Source organism: Leptonotus elevatus, chromosome 17, assembly GCF_054856555.1.
Source record: "Leptonotus elevatus isolate MCC_2025b chromosome 17, RoL_Lele_1.0, whole genome shotgun sequence".
NCBI lineage: Eukaryota > Metazoa > Chordata > Actinopteri > Syngnathiformes > Syngnathidae > Leptonotus > Leptonotus elevatus.
In genome coordinates, this window is record NC_141255.1 from 14373266 (window position 1) to 14387797 (window position 14532).

The 14532-nt window shown below is 41.7% G+C and overlaps 1 protein-coding gene across 2 annotated transcripts in view; it reads right to left on the bottom strand.

The window, feature by feature from the left end:
* The window catches only part of exoc4 (exocyst complex component 4), an 85623-nt gene that overhangs the window by 23094 nt on the left and 47997 nt on the right, over positions 1-14532 (bottom strand). For both annotated transcript variants that reach the window (XM_086060012.1, XM_086060011.1), the window contains exons 12-13: positions 9895-9997; positions 9709-9825 (exon numbers count right to left, since the gene is read on the bottom strand). In XM_086060012.1, coding sequence (XP_085916138.1) covers positions 9709-9825; positions 9895-9997 — 220 coding nt within the window. The remainder of the gene's footprint in view (positions 1-9708; positions 9826-9894; positions 9998-14532) is intronic.

A 14532-nucleotide genomic window follows, 5' to 3' on the forward strand; every position in this document is an offset into this window, starting at 1 on the left:
TACAAATACAATAGAGCCCAAGCAGCGATAAATAATTAATTTCATGCAATTTTCAAGAAATTTGAAACATTGACATCTGTCATTGTTTTGTTTGTTTGTTTGTTTGTTTTTTGTTTTTTTTTGGGTGGGGGGGGGGATGTATCAAAAGTGCAACAGAAGACAATGGAGTCCTGTGCAAATTGGAACTTTTATCAAGCAAAACCTTTGACGCACAAACGTGGACTCGTTTGTGGTTGACATCTTGCAAACTTACAGAGCGCTGCATTAACATTTCTTGCTCTCAGCCCAAGCCTTGCAACAACCCCAAATGCCGAACTGCCAAAACAGGCAGGCACAATTGTACAGCTTTCATAGGTGTATACTAAAACAAAGCACTAGTGTATTACTGAGGTGGAGGCATGACCGGGTGCAAGCCTGGAGAGCACACGTTTGGCGCGAAATAACAAGGGGCAAGGTTGGTTGCACCTCAGGCATCCAAGAAATTGAGTCTGTTCAGTGGCAACAAAGGTCTTCTTCAAGTTACAAGCACAAGTATTTATTGATACAGGGAAATAAATTCAATTTATTCCATGACGTGTATCTCAAATCCTATTTTGATTGATGGTTGAAGCATCATGATTGACTGCGTGTGCACACCTTGGCCACCAGGGGTAGTATAATACATAAAGCCGGACAGAAGGGAAGAAGACGGTCACAACTACTTAGCAGTAATAGAAATGTTGTTGTTTTTTGCAAGCAACAACTTGCTACTTACCTGGTTGGCTTAAAATTCTACAAAGCTAGCAGATATTGACATGACAACAGCTTCAGGGTGCTTTCAAATTCAACGGGGGCAATTTGTGTGTGTGCACAAATCTAGCCACTTTCCTTCTTCCTACTCCCACTTGAGTCCAAATCACAGGGCACGGTTGATGAAGCTAACAGGTGATTTGTGCTGTGATTGCCGCGCCCACTGACTGGTGCTGGGGGTCTGCTTTAGAAAACAGTCCCCCACATACAAAAAAAAAAAAGAGCAATGATGATGACATTACCGAATGAACAATAACTGAGCTCTTAAAAAAAAAAAAAAAGACAAAAAAAATAAAGAAAACAGCCCCCCTACCCTTTCTCACGTGTGTGTGTGTGTGTGTGTGTGTGTGTGTGTGTGTGTGTGTGTGTGTGTGTGTGTGTGTGTGTGTGTGTGTGTGTGTGTGTTGGTGCGTGGAGGCAATCAGCAGGAAGCAAATAAGCATTGCCTACACACATCACGACAAACAATAAAGGTCAGTGTCATTACGACAGATGGAGGTTTGGCACGCACGCACACACGCACGCACGCACGCACGCACGCACACACACACACACACACACACACACACACACACACACACACACAGAGGCAACATGTGAATATAAATGGTGAAAGGTCAACATCATTAGCAGATCACTGGTGGTGCGATACACATATCACACATACAATTACGGGTGTAACTAACAATGATTTAAATAATCAATTAATCTGCTGATTATTATGTATATAGTCCAAAACAGGAAATCATTTCAAATGGACAGTGCAGAAAATGCACAAACAAAAATTTGTTAAGATTCAGTTACTGGCTTGGTCAACAACATGTTGGGGGAAAAAAAGCAAAAATGTTTGTTTTCCAAAGTAAAAGCAAATGTTTTATTTTGATTCAACACAAAGATGATCACTACAGAAATGGAATGATATGTATGGTTGAGAAGCTGAAGCTGAGCATTTGGACAATTTAATTTTTTTTATCAATTAATTTGATAATTGATTTATTATCGATTAACCGTTGCACCCCAACACACAATATCTATATATTTTTTTTTAATGAGCGAAAAAAAAAATTTATGAGCGAATTTTTTTTTTTTTAACAACTTGTGAGAAATGGGATTGAGGTTTGAGCATCACATGATTTGAAGCAAAGTTATTAACTCTTTTACTGCCAAAAACGTTAAATAACGTTTAGTAAAAACCTACGGAGGGGCGCCAAAGACGTTAACTATGTTTTTTATTTTTGGAAACGGGTGGAGGAAAGCCTTGGCCAGCTGTGCTGAAAGTATCAAGCAGATCTAGTTAGTATAATGCTCGTTTTGGCCCCTAGATGGCAGCGATGACTCTCTTTGGACAAGATTGGGTGGGCGTCAGTAGAAGACGTGAGGCGGAGCTAGAGTGTTGAGGGGACAATGGCTGATGAAGCAACAATGGCGACCGGTTGCAAGCAGCTCACGCTTCAGCATTTTTTTCGGAAAGACGGAAAGCATCGATCAATACTAAAAAGCGCATTGATGTCGACGATGATGATGATGGTGACTCCGAGCTTGACGCCGAAGTTGGAAGCTTTGACGCGCGGCTATGATCAAGTCATAAAGCCTCACCGGCTAGCGATGCTAACGCCGAAAAATGCGGAGCACAACCGAGCACTTCTGCACAGGCGGTCGTTCAATCGGACGATGAAGAGTAGTCGAAAAGCATCGACCAATGCACATTGATGATGATGATGATGATGGTGACTTCCTAGGTTGACGCCGAAGTTGGAAGCGTTGACGCGCGACTATGATCACGTCATAAAGCCTCATCGGCTAGCGATGCTAACGCCGGAAAACGCGGAGCACAGGCGGACGTTCAATCGGACGATGAAGAGTACCCTGAGTCCAATGCATATTCATCGGAGGAGTGGGTACAGTCTGATCACAGAGAAGACACTGGTTCTGGACTACGATGCCACCATGAATGGAGTGGATAAGATGGATCAGAACATCTACTACCCGGTATAGGAACTGAAGGACATGAGGAAGCCAGACGTAACACCACCGTAACGTAACTGTAGCATGATCCTGATAGTAGACTTGATGGCAACACACACTGCAGTATATACTTGCTATTCCCCGGAAAAAACGGCCGGCAAGAAAGTGTAGCGTCTGCACGCGAAGAGGCAATTGCAGTGAAACTAATCTGTTGTGCAAATCCTGTTGCGTCTCCTTTACACAAAAAGAAAAACTGTAGTTGAAACATCCACATAATTGTAAATAGTACCACAGTTGCACACATTTGTAAATAGTTTGCCAAATTATTGTGTCAAATTGTTACTGTTGAATGTAAATAAATGTATTTTGCTATCAAAAAACACTTTTTCATTGTTGGTGGTAGTGTTTAACATAAGTAAAGCACTGTTTAGATGTTTGTGGCATCATTCATGGAAAAAAAAGGTGTCAAATTCACTAGAGTGCATGAAATAATATCGTTTCACTAAAAGCTTGATTTCTCCGTATTTTGGTCCAAAACAAGAGCATTTGGAAGAAACTAACCATTTTCTATTGTTGATTACTGAAGAACGGAATAAGGTAGAAACAAACTGATGAAAGATGAGAGTTCAATCTTTCATTTGGTAGTATGTGTGTTTCCATAGTCCAAACACAAAATTTTCTGTGGACCTTGAAAGATCAGTCAAAATGCTTAAATCGGCTGGCACCCACAGCATCCCTTTTCTGAAAACGTCTGGCAGTCAAAGAGTTAAATATTACCTTAATTGTAAAACTTGAGTATGCAACTATCATACAAGGAACAACAATTTGTTCTTACATATATGTTTGTCTAGCGGACCAATAGCCATGAAAATTGAAGAAAAAACAGTCTCTCTTACCCTACAAGTTGATTATACCTTTAAACCACCCCCGACATGGTTTTATCATCTCACTGCTAAATGACGCAGAGTTTGACAAAATTATAAGAAAAGAGTGGGCAGACATTTTGGAAATAAATGACTCTCCAGACTTATCTCCATCTCTTCTCTGGGAAAGCAGTAATTAGAGGTAAAATTATATCATATTCATCTTATAAAAAGAAACAGGATCAAAAATTTGAAAAAGACTTGGAAGATAAAATCAAACAACTGACGGATGAGTACGCAATAAACCCAAATAACCAAATATGGATTGACTTACAAAATACAAAAATACAGTTAGACGATATGCTATCTAAAAAGACAGACTTTATAATACAACAATTGAGATACAATAACTTTGAATGTAACAACAAATCAGGTAAATTTCTTGCAAACCAACTTCAATGCAATCGGGAAGAATCTCTTATAATTGCTATTAAAGGGACAACTGGTGAATGCACACAATCACCAGAAGAAATTAATCAAAATTTTTATAACTATTATCGCAACCTATACTCAGAAACTAACAAGCCTAACCCTGAGCATATTGAGGCATTCCTCTGTAGCTTAAATATACCTCAGTTAACTACTGAATATAAAGATATGTTAGATGCGCCACTTACTATAAAAGAGCTGTACAGTGCTCTAGATAGTATGCCTAATGGCAGAGCACCTGGCCTGGATGGATATCCAGCTATATTTTTTAAGCACTTTTGGTTAATGCTTGCTCCACTATTCTTAAGAGTAGTAACATAAATTAAAACTAATGGTTACATACGCCCACACATGAATACAGCAGCAATTAAACTCTTATTAAAGCCAGAAAAAGACCCCACCCTTCCTTCAAGTTACCGTCCGATTTCACTAACTAACACTGACATTAAAATTATCACTAAGGCTTTCGCATCTAGACTAGAAACAGTAATCTCGACAATCATTCATAGCGACCAAACAGGCTTTATTAAAGGTCGTCACTCTACTAATAATATTAGGAGGCTCTTAAACCTTATTAGCATGTCACAGCGGCATGATAAAAAGGCAGTTATTATATCATTGGATGCAGAAAAAGCTTTCGACAAAGTTAACTGGTCCTTCCTCTTAGCTGTTTTAAATACATTTGGCTTTGGGAAGTCATTTATTCACTGGGTGTCAGTATTATATGATTCTCCTAAAGCTACAGTTACTACTAATGGGATTCTATATCAGAGTTTTACTCTACAGAGAGGCTCAAGACAGGGATGCCCACTGTCCCCTTTATTATTTGCAATATTTATTGAGCCGCTTGCATTAGCTATACGCCAGCAAAAAAGGATTCAAGGAATTCACTCTGTGGTAACAGAACACAAAATTAATCTATATGCCGATGATATTTTACTTTATTTAGAAAAGCCTGCTATTTCGTTAGGGGAAGTATTTGACTTAATAACTAAATTCTCACATTTATTAGATTATTCTATTAACTGGACAAAATCAACACTACTACCTATTACAGAAAATTCATGGAACCCTGCAAGCCAGGACCCACACTATTCATTTCCTATAGGTAATTTAAATACTTAGGCATAAAAATCTCACCTAAATTAACTGATTTAATTCATTTAAACTTTACTCCACTTCTGGATAGCATTTAGTGATTTGGAGCGCTGGAATAATCTTCCTATTTCTAATAGGGCGAACAGCCACCATTAAAATGAAAGTTTTACCCAAAATAAATGATTTTTTTTCTCAATGATTCCATTTAAACCTACGGCTAACTGGTTCCAGTTGTTGGACTCGGCCGTTACAAAATTTTACTGGAATAAAAAAAAAGCAAAGATTAGTCTATCTACTCTTCAGAAAAGTAAATCCAAAGGAGGTCAAGAGGCACCAAATTTTATGCACTACTATATAGCTAACCAGCTACAATATATCATTAATAAATAAAAAATAAATAAATAAATAAAAACCAAATATCACAATTTATAGAAACATGGTCTACGTATATAGAATATTTTAACCTAAATCTGGTTACTTAATTCTGCCTGTTAGCGAGAGCCACCACATCGTGATACCTTATATTGCTGTTTCTGTATTTGTAACTAATGGTTGTGTTTTTATAGTCAGGAACCCAGTTGCTGCCAGCAGGTTTGAGCAGACTACATCAAACGACACCTTACAGTCACCAAGTCCTCAAGATTCACTTCCAATGGGCACTAAGGGTTAATATGGATGGTGGATGAGGGGGGGGGGGGGGGTGGGGGGGGGGGGTTTCCTGGCGGGCCGTCTTGCTGCGTTGGGTTGGGGGCGCGGGCCGTGTTGGGGCGCTCCTGGGTTTGTTCTCCGGCCGGTGGCCCCTGCGGGGCCCGGGGGTTGTCCCTTGGTGCTGCCATGGCCTGTGCTTGCTCTGTCCTGGCCGGGGTCGACGGCTCCCCTCTTTGGTGGAGATTTTCATGCATGCCAGATCCACCACACCAGCATATATCGAAATTCAAATACAATCTGCTTCTTCCTCTGGTCGTTGAATCGGTGGAGGCTGATGTCTGTGGATCTGCTTAATCTATCCTTCCTTCCTTTCCTCAGTCTCTCCTTTGGTCTCTTGAGGTCTCCCTAATTTGTTGGAATTTAGATGTTTCTGGGGTTGGTGAAAGAGTCTGGTTGGTAACCCGGTGGGTAGTAGGTAATGTCTGGTCGGTGCTGGATTTCACTTTCCTTTCTTTTCTTTGATCCTTCCTCGGGTCTCCTGACAACCTCACGACTCTAGCTGGATTCTGAAGTATTCGGTTTAGGTGAACACACGGTTTAGGTGAGTACACACGCACGCACACATGCACACACACATACACACGCACATACAAAATAAAAATAAAAATAAATAAAACCAATAAAAAAAATAAAATTAAAAAAAAGAGAGCAATGATGATGACATGTCGATTCGGTAAAATTGATTTGCTGTGCAATTATCAATCAGTGAAGACAGTCTACACGTTACTAACATGTTGGATGCTAGAATGTGGGTGGTAGTTTTGGAGGGTCGGGGACAGGGTTGGAGCAAGATAAATGGAGCCAATCTGACGAGCTATCCAGCAGCATAGCCCTCGCTCGCCTCCACTCTTCCTTGATTCTGCCTCCATCTAACTCCAATTAAATGAATCAATCAGAAATGGACAGATAGCATCTCGGCCCTCACGTGCTTGTGTGTTGGATTCACCCCTCTGATTCCTACACATGCACACGCGTGAAACATAAAAGCAAGGGGGGGGGGGGGATTGATTGAGGCTTATCAGCAGTAAAAGGACACTCACCTCTACGGACATTATCTCTTGGTCCTTGTGGAGCATATCGAGTCAGGCTCATCATAATCATATTATTGCTCCATGATATACATACACGCCAGCCCCCGCTGTCGACCGATGATAGGCAAATCATCTCCCGTATCGATATTAGTGCTCTTCTGAGGCGCTCCTTCACCTTGACTGGTGTTTCTCCATTGCCGCAAAGATAGAAGGGAGACACGCACAGGGGACCCCCATAGATCACAACGCACCGTGATTTATTTCGAAGTCGATACCTTGCAAAATGCAGTCAGAAACGAAGGAGCAGTGTGACAAAAAAAATGACGTACTCATGTGGAAAGAGAAAGTAAGCACGTTCACGGGTGCTATTTTCCTTATTCAAAACAAAATTTTTTTTTTTGGGGGGAGATTAACTGCATTTTCATTCATTTCACTGAGGAAGACTCAAGGCTAATTCCACTTTCCTCCATTCGCACTTCCAGCTCCCATTAGCAGCTTAGCATGCTTCAAGAGCCCGAAGTGAGCAGATGCGTTCATTAAACGTGCCCCCCCCCCCCCCCCCCCAACGGTTTCCCATATGTGGCTGCGCACGGGCACAGTGTGCTTAATGTGCTGAAACTATATTGAGTCTTCCTCTCATCAGCCCCTGAGGTTAGGATGCCAACAGTGTGTGTAGGAGTGGCCATGACAACACCTGGCGCACTTACACATATGTGTGGGGAAAAAAAAAACCAAGTCACACTCCACTCCGGCACAACAACACATCTGCTACGTGATTGGAAACCCTTGCAAGCATTTTATGGCGCAGTCAACAGAATCTTTAATCATCCACTGCACGGAAAGCAACCAGCGAGGACGACATTAAGCTCACAACACACTTAAGTTGATACTTTTTGGAAGAAAATGTGCTGGGCTACCATTTGGAAAAACTATTGTGAAGATACACTACTCACCAGAAAAGCAGAGCAGTCGCTCAGTTGATTCAAGTTGGGATAGTTTGCCAGTAAACAAAATATAGCGAATCACATATAGTAGTTATTGCAATAGTTACGTAATGTGTTTCGCTACAAGACTGCAGTAGGTGCAATAAATTCAAGTTAAGCTGTTTCATTGCCTAAACGGGAAGTGGCAGGAATCAAAATGCAAAGTAAACAGAAGGCAAATGAAATCGAAACAAAACAAGACGCTTGTTGTAGTTGTTTCAGCAGTGGCAAAATGTGTTTCAGAACACTATGCCGAAGGCGCAGTTGACTCAAGTTTGGCAATGCCTAAACGGGCTGCAGAAGAAATCAAAATGCAAAGCAAGCGGGGAAGTGAAGAAAAGAAGGTCTTGTCATTCCTGCCATAATTGTACTATATAATGTGTTCCACTAAGTCACAGCAGCAGGTGAAACTAGGTGCAACTAACTCAAGTTGAGCTGCAGTGGCATCTAAATGGGCTGCGGCAGGAATCAAAATGCATTGCAATGCAAGGCTTGCAATAATTTAACTTCTATTTTTGTCTTTACTTAATTCACTTTGCATTTTGATTCCTGCCGCAGCCCGATTAGGCGTACAAGTTTTGTTGCAACACTGGCGTTTCTCTGCTTTAGCTTGATTTGATGGATTTTCCTCTGCAAACAAATGTTTGATTGCTTTAGCAAATGATACTGTAATTTTTATGTGCAATTGTGCTAACATTGACAAATTAATTTCTCTGACCGATTGAGAACTTTTGTTTGTCTTAAAAGAGACACTGGAGCCGAGCCATATACACACAGGTAGCAAAACGATGCCCGCTAAAGAAAAAAGGAGTGAAAAGACGCTGAATTGTGCTGGGCTCTTTTATTCAAGCCAATTAAAAAAAAATTAAATCCCAAACAAAGAGAGTACTTTATTGCACGCTCCTGCTATCAGCAGAAAGGCTCATTAGCCACAGCAGCAGCAGCAGCATAATTAGCAAGATGCTGCACTCCTTTGGTTAAGGAGGGGCCGTTAAACAAACCCTGCTCAACTCCCAACACTCGCTTCCTGAAACTACCGCCGGAATTGACTGCCACTGACATTTGCAGCATGGAAGATGAGCAGCTGCAGAGTCCGCGCGCACACGCACACATATATAGTACACATCCAAGGGCTTTTGACAAAACAAACACGATTTAAGTGTATGCAGATGCAATACCAGCCACTTTAAAGCCAACCAGTCTGACAGTCGGGCATTGGACGAATATTAGCAATTGTCTGGATCTTAGCTTCGGCATTGTAAGACTCAAGCTATTTTGATTTAGAAATTGTCACCACAAGGGGAATAATCAGTTTGTGCAACAACCAAATAGTCTTACTGTATAACTAGTAAGTAACTTATTTTGAATGGACTGCTGACTCTTGCAAGGTGCAAAGCCGCATGTGCTCAACAGTTTCTACACTTGTAGTAGTAGTAGCTGTACTTGTAGAGGTATGTGTAGTAGTAGCAGCAGTACTTGTAGTAGAAGTAGTAGTACTTGTAGAAGTACTTGTAATACTTGTATTAGTAGGATTACTTGTAGTATTTACTATTACTTGTAGCAGTACTTGTGGTACCTGTAAAAGTACTTGTAGTAATTGTAACAGTATTAGTATGTATGTATTTATGTAGTAGTAGTACTTGTTAATTTAGTCTCTTAACCAACCAAGTTGGAAAATAGGTCGACACAAAATATTTGCTAGACTACGCCATCCGCAGTCTACATACATGTCCATTTAGTAGGCAATTCAAGTAAATTGGTGCCCCATATGTGGACCCTCACCTGGAGCACGGGTCTTTGCACACCCAGAACCTTCATGGTGTCAGCACTGGCGAGGATCTTCAAGGGGTCGGCTATTTTGCTGACCGCCTCGATTTCTTTGTTGATCTCTGTGCGCACCTGTATTAAAAAGGATTAGATGAGTGGGGGTCTTACGCTAGGAGAAGTCTGTTTCATGGTGTCACCAACCTGGTTGAGGAAAAGGTCGTTGATGTAGTACGTCAGGAAGGTTCGGAGTTGGCATTGCTTGGCCTGGCCCGCGCCCATGTTCATCTCGATCTCCTGAATGAACCTGCGTGGAGAAGTTTGGACAAATTTTATCTTCTTCCAGGTCTCCCAAGACTTTAGTCACTGGTGATAGCTTGAGCATAAAGTACGCTTGGAAGTCCCCCAGTGGTCCAGATATGGGTCGGACACTAACGTATGGCTTCGCCGAGGCAGGCGCGCAACTCGTTTGTCAGGATCGCCGGTCGCTGACCTTTTCTGGCGCGTGCCGCGGGGCCGACGCCACGGAAGAGCGAGCGCCTTCTCGAGCGCGCGTCACATATAAATGCGCAAATAAATCAAACCCCGTGGAAAAAACATTGCTTGACCTACAAGACGTGAGGCTACGCATGACCCCGGCCTTGTACAGTACAGCAGACACGAGAAGATAAGAACAAAGAGATGCAAAGATAAAACACTAACATTTGACACTCTTTTGTTTAGAGTTAGTGAGTGGAGCTAAAAGTTGCATTAAAGTTGGTGTTAGTAATAGTCACAACAACAATTTAGCACCTCAATGGGCTGCTGGAGAAATCCAAACAAAAAGTAAACTACTGCAAAGTGGACCAGATGGAATAAAGAGGAAGAGAACATATTACAGGGCTGCCTTGAGATACAACTAACCCGACAAACATGATTTTCGAGGCACTGGCCATCGCTAGCTTATTGCTAAAGCAGATAAAATCTACAAATAACATCTGCGTCGCTGTTTTAGAAACAGATATCTGAACACAATAATAATATTCACAGACATATATTTTGTTTTGTTTCATTAATTTTTTCCCTTTTGGACACATTATTACAGGTTACATCGATCACATGATCTGACAGGTAGAAGCCATGGCTAGTAACCCGTCCCCATTGATTCTTACTATACGCATCAGTCATATACATTGATTATGATAGTCATTGATTCAAATCAATCCCAGACATAAGTCTGCACACTCCTCGCTCAGTTCATCTTGAGTAATATCTGTGTGTAAGTTGCAGCTAGTACCAATTATTTGGAATTGGTAAATCGGTTCCTGAACGCCACCAACAGGCCCACCCAATCAGGCAAGCAGCCAAGGCGAGCGCATGCTCGTTCACCAGTAGCGTCTCCGCTGACGTTGGATCAGCTTTCACACATTGTGGCTTCCAGAAGAGTAGATCGGCTTGCATTCATGCCCATTGCCTCCACAGCAATGTTCACTTCATTCTGGTGAGTTCAGCCACCACTGTTGCCAGCATCCGATGATGCTTAGAACTTGATACTGCTGAGCGCTCACCAAGGCCAGCCTACCGGCGTAGTAGTTCCCGCTAGCGGCATCCCAGAACCATTTCCCAACCTTATTGCAGATACATTGCAGCCACAATACAACCTTATCCCGGCAGCCTTTCATGTTGCAACAAATGTCCAAACAGAACAGCCAGACAATGTTTACATTCTCACAGGAACAGCAATACATGTTATCAATGCAGGTGTATAAACAAGAGTTAACCTTGGCAGTGTCAGCAAGTAATCATATGCTATATTTACATTATTCAAATCATGACAGTTTTGGGTTAATTAGTAATATGTTAGAATGATTTCATTTGGGTAAGACATAATCCACAATTTAATGATGTGAGTTACTGATTGCAGTTATTGTCTCTCAAATTCTTCCACTTTTTTCACGATCCGTATTTTCTTCTGAGATGATGAGCCTTCTTTTTCACAATTGTCTCGCCCTTCTGGCAATGTCAGCATTTCGTTTTGTGAGATTTTCATTGACGTAGACATGTTTATCTTTAAGCTTGTATCTATCTCTCAGAAGAGTAATCTTTTTCTTCCTGTCAACAAACCTGATCAGAACTGCCAGTGGTCGTGTCCCCCCAATTGGAAGCGAAAAGCACATCTGGATGTGCGCTGGAACCACAATTAATCCCAAATCACTGAGTTGAGTTGTCACTTGTTGTTCGACAGTCTCGTTCGCTGAAGCTTGGTCAGAATCAACTGCACTTGTGCTAGCCGCAGCTCTCGTCCGAGGGCCGCGGCGCGGTTTAATCTGGATACCTGTAACTATCATATCGTTGATTCAAAGATTCTGTTCCAAATCATCCACTTTTTGTTCCAAGGTGACAATGCGTCAATCTTTTTCTTGTGTCTCTTTCTTCAACTGCTGAATTTCCTGCAGAAGTGGCTTGATGCTCTTTTTCATTTAAAGTATTTCGGTGACCATTTACTTGAGTTTTGCAAGAGAAGATTTGATCTCCTCAATTTCGTCAGCTCTTTTTCCGCCAGGCATATTGCAACAATGTAGTTAAAAATCCCAATGTCAACAAAATAGTTAGAAGTCACGAGTACAGATGCGTCCTTCCTCGACAGATGCGTCTTTGATTGTGAATATTTTCTATCTTCCGCAACGAACGACTATTTGCTGAGGAGCAGCACAATGGCTACTGAACTAGAGTATATATTTTTTTACATTAAAAAATATTTTTGTTGTTTTGTTTCCATCATTTAGCTCCACCCCTTTGTTGTCATGGTAGTGAAAGCCATGGCCCAGGCATAGAGGACAGAAAGCCAACCCCTCAAAACAGGTTCATGTAATTAAGGCTCAAAAGAGAATCAAAAAACACAAATTTGTGCACAGTAAAAGAGAGTCAGCTTCCAATAGCTGGAAACGTTAACATGTCAATACATCCCCTGCAGCCCTTGGAAGCTTTTTGGAGCTTTCCAATGTTGTCATAACCCACAACAAGTTGTTTATTTTGGCACATATCAACATGAAGCATGTAGTTCGTAGCCTCTGGCTAAACAAAACAATTCCCGCAGACCAAACGCACACTCACACACGACTCAGCATTTGCACCCAATTAGTCAGCAAGACTGGGGGCCTCGCGAGTGCAGTCGAAAGCCACTGTAAATCCTTCATTGATTCTCCAAAGTCGACCGCAGCGCAAAACGGGAGAAACTCTTCTGTGGCCTAATTAAAGCTGTCAAACAATGCGAGCCAGATAAACAGCTCCTCTCTATAAATATGGAGAGAACTTCAACACCCTCTCGCTTGCGAGTCCTCCGCTTTTCCATAGAAAATACAATTTCTGCTGACAACTTCATCTTCCAGAAATAGAAGAATCAAATCGATTTTGGGGACAGAAAGTTGCCACTTTAACGGTGCGCCGTGTTACCCCGAGATCCATCCGCGGCTGTCATTACTGTCATTGTTTCGATACCGGAGTCAAGATGATGGATCGTCCGCTTTGTGTGTGAGCACAGATGAATTTTTGCGCAGATAGCGGTGATAACATTTGAGTAATGCGGCGAGTAGTAAATGTGCCATCTGGAGGCGAGGAGCGTGGACCCGCATGCAGACGGCGGGAGAGTTGGACTGAAGTAACTGGCCGCCGCACTACACAACAGCGGGATTGAGGCAGAGACGTCGGATCAGAAGCATCGACTTGGTTGCTGTGGAAACGGCAGCCGCATCCAGCGCTCGCCGCCGACTCAGCCTGCCGTGCGAAATCTTAATAACCTTAAATAATTCACTTAGCCGCCCTGGCGAGCTGAGACAAATACTGACATGCTGCAAAGGTTGTAGTACAGTGTGGGCGAGGAAAGGGGGAGTTTGATTTGATTGTGATTGCTCATCATTACATTTAATCGGCAATTTAATTCCCTAAAGAGAAAAAAACACAAATACTCATCAAATCAAATCAAAAGCTAACGTCTGTGGTTATGTCATCTTACCAAACATTATTTTAAAGGTCTTATAGCCTTAAGTGATGCAAGATAAAAATGATAATACGCCGACTAAAACATGAAATGCGGGAAATGAATCTGCACACAAAATTACTCCTAAAATGCAACTGACCTAACTATTGACACAAAAAACATCCACACTAAATCTTGAGGCGATGAGATGCTGCATGGCTCCCACGAGTTCTGCAACACTTCTCAGACAGTTCAACAATCAAAAAGAGTTCATAGATTTGCTTTCAAGTTATTTTCAACGAGTGGACACTGACAATTAATAATGATTGGGGGTGGAGGGGGGTTGGGGGGCTAAGGAAATTACCATATGTGGACATGCAAAAATCCACCCAGCAGCACTGAATTGTTGCTTTGAGCCATTTATTCCCCTAAAACTGGTTCATTTATATTTTATTCATTTAAAAGAGAAGATGCAAACTCCACATAGAGGCCAAAGCCAAAATTTAAACGTGAATCTCAGAACTGCAAGCTTGACGTGCAAACTACTTAGACAGCATGCTACATTATTCAAATATTGTATAGCTGCAGGTATTCAATGTTTTTAGAAGTGAGCGTTATCGAGTGAATATCCGCTCACATATGAGCAAAACCATTGGCTACTTGGCTGATATTTTCAAATTGCATCCATTTTCTAGCTAGTCCCAAGGCCAGCTTTAAGCATCAACCTTCCTTCTTCTCGATGTCCATTTTTAGAAGCAACATCCCCTTCCCATGCAGAAACTTGTTATTGTGCTTCACAACATGTAATTATCTGTCATTAGCAAACATATGTCAGAGGTGTATGCTATGGAGCAAGATAATTGTCCATGCCACGGCTCTGGACGTGT